The sequence below is a fragment of the Nansenia antarctica genome (genome assembly GCF_963989245.1).
Source record: "Nansenia antarctica genome assembly, chromosome: 6".
NCBI classification, from domain to species: Eukaryota; Metazoa; Chordata; class Actinopteri; order Argentiniformes; family Microstomatidae; genus Nansenia; species Nansenia antarctica.
Window position 1 is genome coordinate 60,421,461 of NC_137676.1, and position 20,000 is coordinate 60,441,460.

At 45.4% G+C, this 20,000-nt stretch overlaps 1 protein-coding gene across 1 annotated transcript in view; it reads left to right on the forward strand.

Moving 5' to 3' along the window:
• The first annotated feature begins 11,078 nt into the window (after positions 1 to 11,078).
• The window catches only part of dctd (dCMP deaminase), a 21,713-nt gene continuing 12,791 nt past the window's right edge, over positions 11,079 to 20,000 (forward strand). The window contains exons 1-3 of the mRNA XM_080533579.1: positions 11,079 to 11,172; positions 16,273 to 16,384; positions 19,757 to 19,892. Coding sequence (XP_080389705.1) covers positions 11,132 to 11,172; positions 16,273 to 16,384; positions 19,757 to 19,892 — 289 coding nt within the window. The 5' untranslated portion in view covers positions 11,079 to 11,131. The remainder of the gene's footprint in view (positions 11,173 to 16,272; positions 16,385 to 19,756; positions 19,893 to 20,000) is intronic.

Genomic DNA, 20,000 nt, shown 5'->3' on the forward strand with positions numbered 1-20,000 from the left:
GGCAGTGAAATGAGTTACCTGAGTGGCCCGGATCAGTTGTGGGCCACGGAGCGTTAGATCAAGAGGGACAGAGAGTGTGACTGGGTCACCCGGTTGTCAAGGCAACCAGTCGACCGGGGTGGGGGGGGGGGGGGGGGGGGGGAGACTAGCATTTTGGATTAGCACCGACAGCGGTTGACGAGCGCAGACAAGGGACCCCTGACCGACATAGAGATCACAGCCCCTAAGACTCACGTCATCACGACACCCTTGTGCCTGGTAAACACAGGTGCGCTCCCGAAGCGATCAGCAAAAACAACCGCAACCGCTACCCGACAGACACGCGTTCAAACTGTCTCTTTTCTCTCTCTCTCTCTCCGCTCACACAGAGCGATCTCTGCGGGCGGCTGTCAGTCTGGTATGCGGGCCGCCTCTCTCGGGCCGTAAACGTTAAAAATTAGACAGCCGGAATGCGCGGAATGTCTGCTCAGCGGGGCCGGGGCCGACTATCCCGCTCCGTATGCCGCCGGTGAACTTTGAACTCTCCCCCTCCCCCCCCCCGCCCCCCTTCCACCCCGAGGGAAGTAATGAGCCACCGCTCTGCCTGCCGGTGCCATGACGACCCCTCACAGGTAACATCACCACGACTTCACAGATAGTGTATCAGGACGGGGGGGACGGGGAGCATTGTGTTAATCTCAGCAGACAGCCGCGTCTTTACATCAGTGTGTGTGTGTGTGTGTGTGTGTGTGTGTGTGTGTGTGTGTGTGTGTGTGTGAACACACGTATGATTCGCCTCAAATATCAACAGCTGGTTGCTCGCCCACTGTGAGTAACAACCCCTCTGTGTGAGATCCATTCAAAACCCCAAGGACAGCTCCTTCTGTGTGTGTGCCTCTGTGTTTGTGCCTCTGTGTGTGTGTGTGTGTGTGTGTGTGTGTGTGTGTGTGTGTGCATGTGTGTGTGTGTGTGTGTGTGTGTGTGTGTGTGTGTGCATGTGTGTGTGTGTGTGTGTGTGTGTGATTCTGAGTGCCTGTGTGTGTGTGCGTGTGCATGTGTGTTCAAGAGAGAGAACACACACACACACACAACACACAAACACACACAAACACACAACACACTCTGCTCACCTTCGATACCACCAGCAGCACATACATCAACAAATTAACCCACCCCCCCCTGCCCCCCCCACTCCCTTCACACAATAGGCATGGTTGCAACCAAGAACGTCCCACACAGAGAAATGAATGAACGCCAAAGGAGGAATGCTTTATCCTCCCTCCCTCCGTGGTCAGGATGAATCACTGCGCCGGGACACAAAGAGCGGCCTGGAGCCTGAGACGGAGATAAGATATCTGGGCCTTCTGATGAGACAGAGGAGCAGCCAAACATCCTTTATACACCCATCTGCCAGGTAAAAGAGGGGAGAGAGGGGGGGGGGGGGGCACAGTATGTGAGGGTGTGATAAGATGCAGACAACAGAGGTGGGGGATAGGGCAGTCGCCACTGTCATCGTCTAGGTTAATTCTTCACATTGTAGAGTGGGGCCTGTGTGACGGTGGAGGGGTGCAGAGGTAGGGGACGGTTAAACACTGCAGACAGACACCACCTCTCGGCAGAGGAGTCATCGTCCCTGTCAGCATCTCCACGCCTGAGGCTCTGATGGTGAAGAACAACCTGAAACAACAGTCAAGCGGACGCTAACGCTAATAAAGGTGTCACAGCGCTTCCTCTTGGTTCTTTTGAGAGCGCGAGCGGTAACGATTAGTCTGAACTTTTGTCCCTGAAAGCACCGGGCTCTGACAACCGAACCATTACAACGCATCCATAAGGCCTGATAGATGTGAGGCCAATTTTGGAGTGGGGGAGACAATGTCTTTGTTACTAAAATACTAGAAACCCCACAGCATAGGAGAGTACTGGTAGTTACAGATCATCGTCCAGCATGCTTTTGTTTCTGCCCAGCACTATCAAAACTGATTCAACAAATCAACGAGTCAAGACCTTGCTCAGCTTACTGAGCTGTTACTATTGGCTGTTTGGCCCTCCTCTTTACCTTGTGGCAGGATAATCACTTGACTTGTGTGTGGCACCTGACTTTAATCAAACAAAACATTTTTGGAGAGATGCCAATGAAAAGCTTGGAAGCTTGCACTGGCCTTGTTTGAATCACGTCAGATCAGTGAGTTCCTCTGGGAAAGGGAGGAAGGAGGGATGAATTATGAATCCATTGGAACGGGGCCCTGGACTTGTGGTCTTGCCAGTCCCGGTGGGAGAGGAGGGAGCGATGCAGAGTTAGTCTCCTTCCCAGACACTTTCCCCGCCAGCCAAATGCATGAAAGGACTAGTGGACCAACGTGTAGGTAGTGTTACCATCAGGTAGGCCTAATCTGTTCTACAGAGTCTGCGGTAACGCCGAATGTCGCCAGCCTGGGTAGAGGCGGTCTGGGTATGAGTGGACAGCCAGGAGAAGCCACGGACGACCGTGTGTGTCGCACACGGGACGTGGCCATGTTTGCCGGTATCCGTGGCAACTACACTTGTTTTTGTCTCCCCCACCCCGCTCTCTCAAAGGCTTTGAAAAGCTAAGATTTACGTTGTTTCTTTTATTTTTGTCCGTTCTTTTCGTGTCGACAAGAGGTGCCCCCCCCAGCCCCGCCCCCCAGACCTCCCCGCCCCACTGCCACCCCCAAAAAAGACTTGCCACAATTAAACAGGGCTAGGCCTGATGGCTAGGCCCCATTAAACCCAGATGGGCTGAAGAATGGGCTGGCCCTGGGGACACATGGCCTGGAATTCTATCTATGCCTTCTCCTTCTCCTCCTTCTCCTTCTTCTTCTTCTCTAGCCTAAACATTTCTTGGCAGGAGGAGGTGGTGGCTGTGTTTTAGGGAGACCAATAAATTAGGTATTTTCAGGGGGCTTCAGGCGGGTGGACTCAGGAATGTACTGCTCCACTCAACCCCTCACCCTCCCAGCCCCACTCAACCCTTACCCTCCCAGCCCCACTCAACCCTTACCCTCCCAGCCCCACTCAACCCTCACCCTCCCAGCCCCACTCAACCCTGGTCAAGATTATAAATCTGAGGCCTGGGCCATTCAGACGTCAGGGGGAGAGGAGAGAAGGAGGAGAGAGATGGAGGAGAGAGATTGAGGAGAGTAGAGGATGAGAGCGGAGGCGACAAGAGGGACAGAGAGAGATGGAGAAAGAGGGGGAAAGAGAGGATATGGGGAAAGGGGGATGAAGGCGTGGACAAGGAGATTAAGAGAGTTTTAAATTGTGGTAAAACATTGTAATATGTTGTTTTTCACAACGTTAAACCACTCCCATCCACTCCCATCCGTGAAGGGAGAGAGAGTGAGGCAGAGAGAGTGAGGAAGCGAGGGAGAGAGAGTTAGGGAGTGAGGGAGAGAAAGAGAGAGGGAGAGGAGGATCGGTTCGCTGCCAAAAAGGTGTGTCCCTCGACAGGCCGGGGTCCCCTGTGCTTGGCTGAATAGGTCCTTGTTGCCATGGGGATGGAGTGAGGCCAAGGCCTCGGCCAGTTCTGGGAGGGTCCACTTGGACCGCAACAAATATCCCCCGTTTCCAAAACACCTCCGTCTGAGATGGCCTGGGAATACAGCGTGTTGACAGGGTCCAGGCTGCTGGCCTGGGACGTAGGAAGAGTTGGGAATACGAAACAGCTGTTTGGCAACAGCGAGGCCATGGTACGCTTCACATACACACACAGCCATCACTCATATAGATTGTTCAAGCTCAGTGTAAAATCTACAGACAGCACCTAGCCTACTTTTTTACCCAATAATGATTTGAAAATCATGATTTCATAAGAAATATTGTGGGCCACTATAGAACTATAATGAGGAGAGTACATGCGTGGTCTCTGGTCAGGTTAGCTTGTCCAGCCGAAGGGTTACTGTTACAACTTGGTGAGGGTAGGCTGATCCCTCCCTCCCTCCCTCCATCCATCCATCCCAAACACCTCACAGGTCTTCTTTGCAGAAGTGGATGTAGGGAGGGATGGATGAATGATGAATGATCCAGCCATCCATCAATTTCTCTCTCCATCACTTCTGCAAAGAGGACCTGTGAGGTGTTTCAGGAGTGGTCTAGTACGACAGAGCAGATTATCTTAGTGTCTTTATAACGGTGTTGCTGCACATTCGCTTCGCAATACAGGTAGCCTACAAGTTATCCCCTCAAAAATGTTACTGGTGTATTCTTGTCTTACTCTCAAGTCTCAATATCACAAGTATGGTGCTTGACCATAACGGTCAACACCAAAGGCATTCTGAGCCCGGGCTATGGTGGAGAAAGCTACAGGGCATTCTCTTCCTGAATTGGGATATTGTTTATTGTTGTACAACGAGAGATCATAGATTGTAGAATATATAAGTAAGCAATCTCCGGAGGGCAACTTAGTGCCTGCAACTAATAAAGCCAACATAAACAAAAGAAATGACACCAAAAATACAGCTTTGTCTCAAGGATGGACCCAAGAAATTGAGCAACTTGTGAAAGGTGATCATTTAGGACGAAAATAACCACAACCACACACACACACACACACACACACACACACACACACACACACACACACACACACACACACACACCTCAGGAAAAACAAGTCTACAGTTCTACTGTACCTTACATAAACTACTGTACACCACCACACTGAAGCTGGAACAGTCCTGAATGATGCACAGGTCCACTGGTTTAGTCTGAGAGCTTGTCACACTGGCTGCGTTCGTAGATTCGCCCTGAGAGCGCCGGAGCGCACACTGGCTTCAACGTCATAGAGCGACCGAGTAATTTGATTGGACGAGAGCCATTCCACGAGTGCTGATCAGATTACCAGAGCGAACTTACGAACGCAGCCACACACTCGTACCGCTAGCTGGCCCATTGTACATCAGCTCATGAACCAAGCTAAGCTAGTCCACCAACTTACTCAACAACAACAAAAAGAGGAGAAGTCAGCTGAATGTAGTTGTGTGTTTAATCACAAAGCCTTAGGCGCAACTATCACTACTAACTGTAACTAGCCTTGTTCTTGAAATTCTCCCTCTCTCTTTTCGAGCTGCAGTGCTTTTTAACTTTAGCGAAAAATAGTAACTTATGGTGCGTTCGTAAATTCGCTCTGAGAGCGCCGGATCGCACACCTGATTCAACGTCATAAGGGGACCGAGTCATTTGATTGGACGAGAGGCCTTCCACGAGTGCTGCTCAGATTTACAGAGCGTATTTACGAACGCAGCCTTACTCAAACTAGCTAGCGACATGGGCATAGCAGTTAGCCTGGACAGCAGGTACTTGTTGCTGTCCTGTTGTTGTGAAAACGAAACGTCAGCTAAACTCGGGTCGTTTGACTGCCCCACTATGATAAAGAGTGCACTTCCCAAACAGCACTATTGATAAAGAGTGCACTCCCCAGACAGCACTATTGATAAAGAGTGCACTTCCCAAACAGCACTATTGATAAAGAGTGCACTTCCCAAACAGCACTATTGATAAAGAGTGCTCTCCCCAGACAGCACTATTGATAAAGAGTGCACTTCCCAAACAGCACTATTGATAAAGAGTGCACTTCCCAGACAGCACTATTGATAAAGAGTGCACTTCCCAGACAGCACTATTGATAAAGAGTGCACTTCCCAGACAGCACTATTGATAAAGAGTACACTTCCCAAACAGCACTATTGATAAAGAGTGCACTTCCCAAACAGCACTATTGATAAAGAGTGCACTTCCCAGACAGCACTATTGATAAAGAGTACACTTCCCAGACAGCACTATTGATAAAGAGTGCACTTCCCAAACAGCACTATTGATTAAGAGTGCACTTCCCAGACAGCACTATTGATTAAGAGTGCACTTCCCACACAGCACTATTGATAAAGAGTGCACTTCCCAAACAGCACTATTGATAAAGAGTGCACTTCCCAAACAGCACTATTGATAAAGAGTGCACTTCCCAAACAGCACTATTGATAAAGAGTGCACTTCCCAGACAGAACTATTGATAAAGAGTGCACTTCCCAGACAGAACTATTGATAAAGAGTGCACTTCCCAGACAGCACTATTGATAAAGAGTGCACTTCCCAAACAGCACTATTGATAAAGAGTGCACTTCCCAGACAGCACTAGTGATAAAGAGTGCACTTCCCAGACAGCACTATTGATAAAGAGTGCACTTCCCAAACAGTGTGTTGTGCTTACCTGTCCCTGGGGTCTAACAGATAGATAGATAGATAGATAGATAGATAGATAGATAGATAGATAGATAGATAGTTCTATCTTACCTGTCCCTCGGGTCTATCCAGCTGGTTTGTTGGGTGTTGTGGTCGACGTAGAAGACTTTCCCGTCCCAGTCCCTCGCCTCCTCCCAGCCGTCCGGTAGAGGCAGCTCCCCGCTCCCCTTACGAAGCATGGTCGGCTGCTAAACGTTCCGCCATAAGTAGCCTGTTATCTGTGGGACGAACGTAGCCGTAGGGTAGTGAAAGTTAAAGCAACACTAGTAAAAGGCTAAACTAGTGCAGCAGGTCCATGTTTTGCCTTCCCCTGCTACCCTCCATCTTAGTTCCTCGTCGCCCCGGACCGACTTGACTCCGTTCCCGGCCAACAGATCATTAGCATACGCTTAGCATACATTTGCATGCACATTCCTGAGTGGGACATTCCTGCGACTTAACCCTTTACTGACATCCTAAATCCTAACCTTAACCCTATAACCTTAACCCTATAACCTTAACCCTATAACCTTAACCCTATAACCTTAACCCTATAACCTTAACCCTAACCTTAACCCTAACCTTAACCCTATAACCTTAACCCTATAACCTTAACCCTATAACTTTAACCCTAACCTTAACCCTATAACCTTAACCCTAACCTTAACCTTATAACCTTAACCCTAACCTTAACCCTATAACCTTAACCCTAACCTTAACCCTATAACCTTAACCCTAACCGTAACCCTATAACCTTAACCCTAACCGTAACCCTATAACCTTAACCCTAACCTTAACCCTAGAACCTTAACCCTAACCTTAACCCTATAACCTTAACCCTATAACCTTAACCCTAGAACCTTAACCCTAACCTTAACCCGAACCTTAACCCTATAACCTTAACCCTAACCTTAACCCGGGGTGCTTCTGTCCCGTCCAGGTAATACAAAGTAAGTCATACAAACTACAACTTGTGCAATAACACTATGTGCAATATGACAACCCTCGTGTGAAGGTTCAGAGCTAGGAAATGTTAGGATATTTATAGCATAGCATAGAGTACAGCACAGTGTTTTATTTGTATAGTATAGTAGTATAGTATAGTGGATAGTGTACATAGCCTTTATTTATGTAAACCAGCTCTTTTCCCTTCTTGTTTTTAGTATTTCTTTCCTAGCACCAGGGGAGCCCCCCCTCCTAAATTTCGTTGTATGGTACCTGTACTGTATTAATGACAATAAAGACCATTCATTCATCATTCATTCATTCATTCATTCATTCATTCAACTTCAGACATGAAGAAATGTTATGCTAAACTTAAGACTAGTGTTGTTCCGATACCGATACTAGTATCGGCATGGCCACCGATACGCACAAAAATGCTGGTATCGGTATCGGCGAGTACTAACAAAAAAAAAAAAACGTTTTTTTTTTTTTTTTTTTTTAAGTACTAAAGTTATTTTGTTTGTAAATGTCCACTTGCTGTTGCACTACTACTACGACTGTTTTATATCTTAAATGGATATTGCACTGATTGGCATCTGTGAGAGCCACATTTCAGGTTTTATAAGGGGTTGATTTTCTTGTCACCATACCAGGTAGACAATAAAAAAAAGTTCTATAGTATTCACTCTCTGTTGGTATTTTTTCCTATTTTACAAAGGTTTTGAGCAGTGCCAGACTAAGTGTTAGCAATAATTTTACATCGAGGTGAGTATGCGGCTCAAAAAACATGTTTTTTTGTTTTGTTTTTTCAAACGCCGTGGTATCGGATCGGTACTCGGTATCGGCAAGTACTGCACGGTCAGGTATCGGTATCGGTATCGGGATCAAAAAATGGTATCGGAACAACACTACTTAAGACAGGTACACCTGTAGTGTGGTCCTCCTGTCCTGTCACTGATAATGGACACACGTGAATTGAAATGCATCTGCCTGGGAGCTGATCTTGAATTTCAGGCAACAACAATTCAAAGCGATGTGTAGGACTATGTATTAGAAAAATACTAGATGATGTAACATTGGCTCATAACATCCGAGTCAGTGTAAATTAAGTAGGCCTAGGCTATAAATAACAATCCTAAAATACAAAACTAAAAAACTGACATTTTCAAATCTCGTATTAGTTATTATTAGGTGAATGTATTATGTTCTATTCTACATCCATGGGTACTTCTTTAGAGACCTGTTGATTCTCCGTCAATAATAGCATCATTGTTTTAGTGTGTTGAAATAACGCGTCCTTATGCGTTTAAAAGTCATAAAAGTCACTGCAAAGCGCAAGACCTTGTCTTGAGTGAACTCTGAAACTGAACAACAAAAACCCAAACCACTCAAACAGTAAAATTATTTTTTTTCTGTTATCAAGAGACTTTAAAACCTTTTTTTCAGTGACAGAACAGAACCACCTCCTGTAGGTTGATCTTGTGAAATACAGATGTGTGAGCCAGGACATCTTCCTCCACTCCACAGACCAGGAAGGTGGTGAGTTTGGTCAGAAACGCTGGTTGACAGACACACAGAGAGAGAGAGAGAGAGAGAGAGAGAGAGAGAGAGAGAGAGAGAGAGAGAGAGAGAGAGAGAGAGAGAGAGAGATGGAGGGAGAGAGAGAGTGAGAGTGAAAGATGGAGAGAGAGAGAGAGAGTGAGACAGAGAGAGAGTGAGAGATGGAGGGAGGGAGGGACAGAGAGAGAGAGAGTGAGAGATGGAGTCGAGAGAGAGAGAGTGAGTGAGTGAGAGAGAGAGAGAGAGAGTGAGAGAGAGAGTGAGAGAGAGAGAGAGAGTGAGAGAGAGAGTGAGAGAGAGAGGGGTCATAAAGAGGTGAAGGATACAGGAGAAGGAAGGAGGAGAGTGAGAAGGAGAGAGGGAGGGAGGAGGATATGGAAATACTGTTAGCAGGAGGAGAGAAGTGTTCAGGGCCGGGTATCATTTTTGCTGACTGCACAGGATGATCAAATAAATAATTCTCTCTGTAAACATCTCTGTTTTTGTTCAGCCTGTTTCCAAACTGAATTTGGTGGTGGAGGACATTGCAGCATATGATCATATTATCTGCTGAATAAGCATGAAATGTATTTAATAACCAAAAAGTTACTATACTTTCCCCCCCACAAGTAATTGATCAATCGATAAAAGGAATGTGGCAGGCCATCTTATGAAGTGGAAAAGCACACACATTTCAGCTACATCCTTTTATTATATGATTCGTTTGAACAAACACGCAGTCGAAGGTCAAAATAAATACTTAATAGAATATCTCGATTAAGCATAACATCAGAGAGGGAGATCTTCCCGTGAGAAATAAGTAAATACGTATCAATAAGCACTTGTTCATCAGTTTCCTTGCAGCTTTCCTTTGTGCGGTGTAGTTGTAAGCACATTTTTGTAGTGTTAGGTCAGCCGCTCTCTGCTCTACTTGTGGTTTAGCTGCATATGAATTCCACAGCATTTTTGTAGTTTGCAGTCATGGCTTTGAGGCCTTTGGTTAAATCCTCCTCCTTCATTGGCTAAACTGCTCAGATTGCACTGATGGTGAGTAGAGCTGTGAGGCTGGGTCGAGCTGTTCCACCCGTGTTTCTCGACATAGGACCTACATTTTTAGTCCTCAAACATTTTTCACGAAATCATCTGAACGGTTCTTGTTTGACCCCCAGACTCACTCATCAACCAAATAAAACTGCATTGAAATGTTCAGCATCTTCCAATATCAAATGAACAAGGTGCCAGATAGCCTATATGTATTTACCTGTTAACAAAACACATGTTCAAGTAATTCATTCTTAATTAAAGTTTTCTACAATTCTGATAGTCCCTTAAATTGTCACAACTGAGACAGAGGAAAAAAACTTAAATAAAGATGACATCTTTAAAATGATTCAAACGTTATAAACATGAATAAATAAGTCACCAGCCTATACCAACCATAATAATAATAATAATAATAATAATAATAATAATACTACTACTAATAATAATAATAATACATTAGACTTATATAGCGCTTTTCTAGACACTCAAAGACGCTTTACAAACTGAAAAGATCGAGTAGTAAACCATGCACATTATATCTTAAAATACCTGCATATACATGTAGGGCCTAAGTGAATTGATATTGAAAAGAGATGTTAATGTTTCGCATTATTCCAGATGCCACTCCACATCCCAAGCTGTCAGTAGTCTGCAGGCCCTTATGGTGGACTGTCTAATGTGAAGACTAATGTGAATGTTATTTAAATGGAAATGTGGCGGTAATCAATAAATAAAAACCTCTCTGGCATCACTGTCACATGAAGAGCAGAGTGGTTTGGAACATTCTCCATAAGGAAACAACAGACAGACAGACAGACAACCTCAAGATGACACGGTTGCAACTTGTTTCCAATGTTCCAAGTTTTAACCAGACACGCCACTGCCACGCAGCGGCCAGAGACGGTATCGCAGCCTACATACTGTCCCAGTATACATATTATTATTATATATTATTATTATTATATATTATTGTATAATAAACACAATGTTAGTACACGGATTGGAGTTCTCCAGACACAAGCACGCGTTTAATAAATCACCATTTGAAAACCTAGTACACATCACTTCTACTCTGGCTAAACATTTCTCAACAAGACAAACACGCGTACTTCCGCAGCCCAAATATGGGCTGAACAACGTCGACAGCCTTCGAAAGGCGCGGGAGAATTTCATGTTGGCTGCGTTCGTACGTTCGGTCTGGAAAATCTGATCAGCACTCATGGAATGCCTCTTGTCCAATCAAATGACTCGGTCTCTTTATGACGTTGAACCCAGTGTGCGCTCCGGCGCTCTCAGAGCGAATTTACGAACTAAATTTCCCTCACTGTCAACACGTCTCGGCCAGGACAGCACACAGACTGACCGGCGACTTCACACGTTTGTGTTGAAAATGAACCAAGAAACACACGAACAGACGCTTGAGCTGAAGGGGTAACTTTTCTATGTTACTTTCTGTACTTTTACGTGTGACCGTAGAGACACAGCGCTAGCGGGGTGCAGTGTGATGCCCAGTTGCAGACAGCTCAGTTTCCTGTGTTTGTTGTGGACAAGTCCTCTGTGGGGATGAACGCATGTTTATACACGATGGACATGGCTGCCAGCTGTTGGCTATTGTTGCCAAATGAACACAGCAACAGCAGGTAGATTAGGACACAGGTGAGCAACAGAGAGGGAGGGAGAGAGGGAGGACATGTCCAAATGTGGCAGAGGAGATGATGTAAAGAGAGGGATATCATGTTGAAAGGCATATTGGATGTTTTAGAAGACACTGCCTGAACTGTCAAATGAGTTGAGAAGTACTACAGGACGAAAACGAGCATAGTTCAGCCAACTGGTTTACCCCACTGCGCATGCATGGTGTGCACACCTTTTCGTGGACGTATTTTCTAGATAAATTCGACTGCCTAGAAAATAAGCTAACAATGATATTTAAAATGTATTAAATAAATAAATAAAGCCACCATCTATTTTAGGGGAGAGGGGGCGTGGTCACTCCTGGGTTTCAGGAAGTAACTGAAGTCCCATTCAGAATAAAAACGTACTAGTTGAATGAATGATGAATGAATGAATGAATGAATGAATGAATGAATGGTCTTTATTGTCATTGATATAGTACAGGTACCAAACAACGAAATTTGGGAGGGGGGGGGCTCCCCTGGTGCTAGGAAAGAAAACTAAAAAACAAGAAGGGAAAGGAGCTGGTTTACATAAATAAAGGCTATGTACACTATCCACTATACTATAAAACACTGTGCTGTACTCTATGCTATGCTATACCTATTCTAACATTTCCTATTCTCTGAACCTTATGTACCCTAGGGTTGTCATATTGCACATAGTGTTATTGCACATTCATTTAAAGTGTCGCAGTTTGCAGGTTTGAAATGTACACATTTGTGTTTCAGTATTACACTTGATTTCAATTAGTAGTTCAAGTAGTTATGATGGCAGTGTGTCTGGGGTTATTGTCTTACTGTATGATTAAGTGCCATCCAATGAATTTTGAAGGCATTTGCTTGGACTCGAGCAGACACGTTTCTGTACACTCTGCTGCTGTCAGCTGTAACATCATAAAGTTGTACAACAAGTTGTGTCCATTAGACACAATCCCTAACCCTCATTTGAAGCATTGTAATAACCATACACACAGGAGAGACACCACCTGACAGACAGTTATTTGAGAGAAATGGTGGTTTGGCTGACCCTGGTCAGTCGGTCGACTGCTACCCCATCTCCCAGCCCCCAGTTGGCTCGATGTGAGATCAGTCAACCACTTGCAAATCTTCTACTTGTGATCTACTAGATGCCCTGTGTAAAATTGACCATAAAATATCTGTTGGGGCTGATGTGCTTGATTCAGGCCTATTGCCGTAGACTAAAGACCCATGTCTTCAGGCTACATATTGACTCACCTCCTAAAGACCTCTTCATCCCCACTACCCCCCTGTACAGTTTCTCTACTGTACATAATAACAATTTAAAGTTGTCCGTCCTTCTTTTAGCATAGAGACTGCCAATGGCCCCTGGTCCAGATTATTTTTTTCTTATGAAGACTGATGATTCACTTACTTTAGACAAATATACTTGTGGCTTTGGATAAAGGCGTCAGCTAAATGTCCTAAATGTAAATGTAAGTGACAGTTCTTGTGGCAGCTCTACTTTCCCAAACCATTACACCCACTCAACCATTGCATGTTTCACAGATGAGGTGGTATGCTGTAAATCTTGGCAGATCCTTTTTTCTCCAGACATTCCTCTTGTAATCACTCTCTTGCGTGATCATTTTTGTCTCATCTCTCTGTAAGACCATTTTCCAGACCTCTGCAGGCTTTTTAGGTACTTTTATTTTTTTCGTAAACTGCAACTTGACCAACCAATAACACAGCCTTTACGACAAGGACATTTGGTTGTGTCATTATCAGACAGTAATAATCAGGGGTGCACATAACTGGTGCGCCAGTGCGCATGCGTCGCCAAAATGCATGCTGCGCGGAAGATCAGCGGCATGAACGCGCTCTTGCGCACCAACAGCTGGGAGCGCTGGGAGAGGAATTTACTTCCTCAAAATCCACCTGCTGACTGCTGACTGCTGCATCACTGCAAGCCCCGTAACGCCATCACAACGACCACGGCGACTCCCCTCACGAAAACATTCGGAAAGTATCGTAACTTGTACTTTCATTCCGCGTATCGCGTATCGCACGGTTATCACGCCGACACGTGACAATTCAGTCCCGAACGACTCGTCGCTAAAAGGAAAAACAACACCAAGGAACTTCATGTTTCTTTTCTCTGAAGCTTTCAAACGTTCAGACGTTTGTTTTACAGCTTCATTATCGCACCTAGACCCCTGACCCAGGGAATATGGTTGGGAATTCTATTAGAAAAAAAAAAGACTTTGTTGCACAATCAAAATAATGAGCTATTTAAAGTGATAGCCTACAACATCCTCTACCATGGTTGAAATTGAGGACAGTGATAACTTACAGCAGTCAAGAGAGCAGTGATGATGATGATTAAGCTTGTAGCATAAATAAATGCTTAGGCTGTAACTTTTTGTTGAAAAGTTGATTTCAGTGTTTACAGAACAGAGCAGTGCTTAAAGAGATGTCAGTTGATTTCATTGTGTTTAAAGAACAGACATTCAGTTGGTGCTTAAAGAGATGTCAGTTGATTTCATTGTGTTTAAAGGAGTCTGACAGACTTTCATGCTTAAAGAGCAGTCATTTGATTTTGCATTTGTTTCTTTTGTTTTGCACACAATTTGTTCATTCATCTTTATTTATGAATAAATGTCGTTTTGCTAATATAAGTTATCCATGTATCCCTTTTTTATCCATACTGTGGGACGGGTCGTGACTCGCGAGCTCGGGGAGCACCAAGCAGCATCCCTAGGTGCTCCTCTGAGCACTGGCCCCAAAAAGTTATGTGCACCCCTGGTAATAATGGATTTCTAAACACTTGAAGATCTACTGCGTCTGTGTGTAGTTGTTTGAACATTTTTTTGTGTGCTATATGCCTAGATTAATTAGCCTACCATAATCCAAATGTGAAGTTTGATCATTCTGAGCATCGTGGGTGGACCCCCTAATGCTTTAAATGCACCCCAATGTCAAACGGTAAATTTCTCAAATGTCAGATCAGATAGGCCTATATTAAAATATCCCTTTCGGTCATTTGTCTGCTGCTGCCAGACTCTCCGGAAGGGAACTCTGCAAGGTGACATTCTCAGTGCCAGACAGTATTATCACCTAGGCCCAGTCTTTCTCCAGTGAACCATTCTTATATATAGCTTGTGATCTTCACCCTCAGTCCCCACAGCCCTGAAGTGGGAGACTCAGGGGTGGAATGTGTTACATGAAGAATAAGGATGTGTGTGTGGGGGTGTGTGTGTGTGTGAGGTGTGAGGATAAGGATCCTGCTATCCTTCTATGGAGCTTCTCCGTGTCTTGCTAGTGAAACATCAGCGGTGGCCCTTTTCTAGTGATGTTTTCTCTGTTCTCCCATCCCAGCTGGACTGCTTGTGCAATGGCAATGTTGTCATCTAGACTACTCTGTGTCAAATGCAAGGAGCACTCCAGCTTAACCCTCTTCTGTCACACACACCTGAAGGAGCTCTTGTTCTGTAGCAGGGAGAGGAGAGGAGAGGAGAGAAGAGGAGAGGAGAGGAGAGGAGAGAAGAGGAGAGGAGAGGAGAGGAGAGGAGAGGAGAGGAGAGGAGAGGAGAGGAGAGGAGAGGAGAGGAGAGGAGAGGAGAGGAGAGGAGGCCTGGGGTAGGAGAGGAGAGGAGAAGAGACCAGGGGTTGGAGAGGAGAGGAGAGGAGATGGGACCTCCCCATCTTCATCACACCATTACCCTGGCTGATGGTGCCCACTCTTTCCATGCTTGTTGCTGCTCATCTGTTCTCCATGCTTGTTGAAGTTGGAATAGAGATGTTGATGACATTTCGCAATGCAATGGCTTCAGGCATAATGTTTCAGAACATTCTGCAGTGCTTTTTCTCTACCCTATTTGTCTAGACTACTCTTAACGGAGACCAGTTTACACTTGGTGCACGTGGTGTTAGACTTAAACAGTTTGGTCACGTTTTTGTGACCTTTTGTCTCTCCACACAACAAAGATGTTGGCATTCCAAGGCGTCTGGTCTAATACCTCCCAGCATGGTGGCTGTCCCCATGCTGGCAAGCCTGTTTTCTTTCTGAAATCACCTAGCTTATGCTAATGCAGCGGGGGGATCAGAACAGCAGCTGCCCCTCAGCATCGCCCGCAGAACCGGAATCCAACGACGGCATTGCTTTGAATGGGAACGGACGTTCTAGTAGTCCTATGTCTGTGACCGTTGTGATTTGTCAGGGGGGGAGGTATGGTGAGGAATTAAAGATTTTAGGCGAGTACAGCGATGTGATTAATGGAGGTCCATCTGTATAAGTGGATGCCAAGTGAAGACTGACGCGGGGAAAGCCTCCCCTGGAGAATGGTGGTTCATCTGTTATGTTAATACATACCCTGCAAAAGCTGGAGCTCTCTGGAAGTTAGTATCGGAATGCCTGCTCTGCCATCCAGACTTTCAGTTTCAGTTTTAGGGCATGTCTGCTTTATAGGGATAGAGACAGTAGAGATTGACTGGAAGGATGGGTGAGAGAGAGGGGGGAAATGACATGCAGGATATGTCGATGGCCAGAGTCGACACAGGGACCCAGGGACCTTGTGATGACGAGATGATGCGGTGTGTTGTCCTTGAGTGAAACATGCTGAATGATGTCCCTGACCCATACTGCTACTTTTTCCCATGAACAAGCCGTTGAACATGTCACTCATCTCTCCACCCCACCATGTCACCCCCTCCTATTCCTTTCCTCTCGCTTATCTCGCTCCCTCACCCTTTCACTATCGCTCACCCCCTTCTCTAATCTGGCTTACCTTTCTCCATCTCCGACCTTCGTCCCTCTTCCTCTTCTCACCCCTCTCCCTCCCCTTTCCTCTTTCCCTCCTACCTTTTCTGTCTTTCTCTCCCCCACCCCTCCACTCAGGACCCAGGCCTCTGATGGGACCAAGAAGAGGGATGACTATCTGGAGTGGCCTGAATATTTCATGGCCGTAGCTTTCCTGTCAGCTCAGAGAAGCAAGGATCCCAGCTCACAGGTAACTACCAACCCACCTCCCTCCCTCCCTCCTTCCCACCCTCCCTGCCTCACTCCCTCGCAAACTTTGTTTGAGATAGCTGATAAAGTAGCATGTTATCTATTTAAATTAGGGATGCTCCGATTTATCGGCCACCGATTTAAATCGGCCGATTTCACTCCAAATGACTCGATCGGTGATCGGTAAAAATGGCCGATCGCAAAAACCGATTTTTTTTTTTTTTTTTTTTTTTTTTCCCCCCCTGGGGAAGACAGATAACTGAACAGAAAACATAGGAGGACGTAACAGTATGTAAACCATGAAGGCCACGTTTATGATGTCTTTTATACAGCCATATCGACTGACTTGGGCTTCAGGCCCTAACTGGGTGATAGGCCAGACTTTTACTATGCCATAAAAATGGGTCTGCGTTTGCTTGGTGCCTAATGGATCAAAACTTTTGTCTAAAAAGCAAAAAATATGTAGGCTATCCAGTCAGTAGGCCTACAGTTATGTATTTTTTTTTAAATCGGTATCGGTATCGGTATCGGTTGATCTTGAGGAAAAAAATCGGTGATCGGTATCGGCCCCAAAAATCCAGATCGGAGCATCCCTAATTTAAATAGTGACAAAGTCAAACGAAATACAGTGTTGTGGATTCTAAATGGTAGACAACCTGCATGTCGCTGCCACTGAATAATAACATGCCCATTGATACTTTGTGCTCCATGCCAGATAGTGCTGCCATTGTGTTAACATTTCTTTGTCTCAAACAAACTTTTATTATATGGTAATTCTATTATGAAGTTACTCTTCCAATTAATGAGACAACTGAACATATATTTAAAAAACTAAAATGCATAGTTTAATATTATCAGTATGTATAGTATAATGATACTGCTGGCTGCACTGTAGCCTCTTTTCTAAATAGGACAAACATCAGTCTTCACATGATCTTGTTTTAGCCACACCTAAAATCTAAAGAAGAAGAAGAATTGTTTGTGTGCCAGTTACATTTTATATTTGGTTCAAGCTTATTCCCTTTTGTATTGTAATTTATTCAAATGTTACTAGGCATACATGCCTATTTTTTGAAAGAAGGATTGTTACTCAGTTTTAGATTTGTTTTCCAAGTTATATCCTTTTAAGAAAAGGAGCATTGTAATTAATTTTAACACGTTCAATTGTTATTAGGCAGACGTTCTACACATTCACTTCAGAGACTCAAGACAGAATAAAACAGCTGTGTTAATGCTGAAAACCTGTGTAGGCCTACTTTTTTCCACTCAGAAAATTGATCAGGAAATATAAGGGAATCGATAAAGAATTGGACCAAGATAATGGCATTGGTATCGATAACATCTTAACAATTCCCATCCCTATACCTCCCTCCTTACCAATCCACCTTCCTCCCTCCCTTCCTCCCTCCCTTCCTCCCTCCCTCCCTCCTTACCAACCCACCCACCTCCCTCCCTCCATCCTTACCAACCCACCCACCTCCCTCCCTCCCTCCTTACCAACCCACCTACCTCCCTCCCTCCCTCCTTACCAACACACCTCCCTCCCTCCCTCCCTCCTTACCAACACACCTCCCTCCCTCCCTCTCTCCTTACCAACCCACCTACCTCCCTCCCTCCTTACCAAAACACCTCCCTCTCTCCATACCAACCCCCCCCCCTCCCTCCCTACCAGGGAGTCGACAAAAAAACGTTTTAGGGCTTATATTTTGGCCTTAAGGTATCTCGACTGGGAGAATTAATTGTTTATAAGTGGGATGTTTTGCCTTCTGTCTGTTTTTATTGGGGATGAAGGATGAACAGTGTGAAGATGACAGCTGGTGATATGACAGTATGACACACGCATCCACTCAGGTTCTGATCCGCAGCAGGTGCCGTCCCTCCAGGCTGTTGAGTGGAACTTGTCTTAGTAGTGTACTTACTCACTAAGTGCCCCCTCCTGGACTAAGTGCACACCGATTTGAATCTCTATGGCTTACGCTTTAGTTTTAGTGTGTAGTAAAAGGTAATTAGCATAGCTATGATTTGAGGGTGGGTGGGTGTGGTGTGTGTGAGGTGTGTGTGGTGTGGTGTGCGTGTGGTGTGCGTGTGGTGTGTGTGTGTGGTGTGTGTGTGTGTGTGTGTGTGTATTGCTGAGGAGAGGAGAGGAGGGGCTGGGAGCTGGTTCTGGTCCTCTGTGATAAGCCCAGCCCCAGTGGAGTGGTGGAGGGGGTGGGTGGTAGGGGGTAGGGAGGAGGGGGGGGGGGGGGAGGGTGAGGGGGTTAGAGGCCACTAGGGCACAGCAGGGGGGCTCTCGCTCCACTAATCCACCCCCGCTACCCAGCATGCATCTCTCCAGGTGCCCACTGATTCCACACCTGCTGCTGGGAGTTAGGAGGGACTTACCAGCCGCCAGAGAGAGAGAGAGAGAGAGGAAGAGAGAGAAAAAGAGAAGAGAAAGAGAGATGGAGAGAGAGAGAGAAAGAGAAGAGAGAAGAGAGAGAGAGAGAGAAAGAGAAGAGAGAAGAGAGAGAGAGTTTTATCACACTGCTCTCATAGTCTTTTGTTTCTAAACTAGTTCAAGATGTCGTTTTCACCTCAGGAGAGGGTGAAGGTGGAGGCGGGGATTTAAAAAGGAAAAGAGAGAGAGAGAGAGAAAGTTTTTAAACCAGAACTGATCAATACCAGAGGGGATGAAACGACCTTGCCATCTTTCTATTTCCTGTCTGAAGTGCACCTTCTCTGGAGGGCAAAACCAACCCCCTGGTGGGGTTCAACATTGTCATGGGTTTTTAAGTGTTCTAGACAGACTAGGGAAAAACAAAGGAGGTGGTCAAGTCTTTGTGATAATTTAAATGTGTCTGTTGTTGAGAAAATTGCTCCATACACACTCTCGGCTTGAGATATCTCTTCTCCCTCGAAACCCTCACTGCCTGAACTCTGACCTTCTTATTTTACATTCAGACAGAAGATTATTGAAATCTAGTCAATGGTAATCTAGTCAATGGTAATCTAGTCAATGGTAACCTAGTCATTGGTAACCTAGTCGATGGTAATTATCAATGGTAATCTAGTTGATGTAATCCATCAATAGTAATCCATCAATGGTAATCCATCAATGGTAATCCACTCAATGGTAATCCATCAAGTGGAGTTTTTTGGGGGAGGCAAGTGGATAAATGATGCTTTCAGCTCTCAGACAAACTGCCATGTATTGACCCAGTTCCATTAGGGAGGTTTAAAAACTCATTGTTATTCTAAACAGTTAGCAGAGGCATTTTTAAACAGTTAAATGTTTACTATCTAAATATTAGAACAATTATTTAATAGTGGAGGTACTCTCTCTCTCTCTCTCTCTCTCTCTCTCTCTCTCTCTCTCTCTCTCTCTCTCTCTCAGGTGGGGGCTTGCATCGTGAACCAGGAGAACAAGATTGTGGGCATCGGCTACAATGGCATGCCCAACGGTTGTGATGACGACCTCCTGCCCTGGTCTCGCTCCGCCAACAACAGACTGGACACCAAGTACCCCTACGGTAAGACCACCCCACCCTGTACCCCTACGTAAAGACCACCCCACCCCTGTACCCCTACGTAAAGACCACCCCACCCCTGTACCCCTACAATAAGACAACCCCAGCACC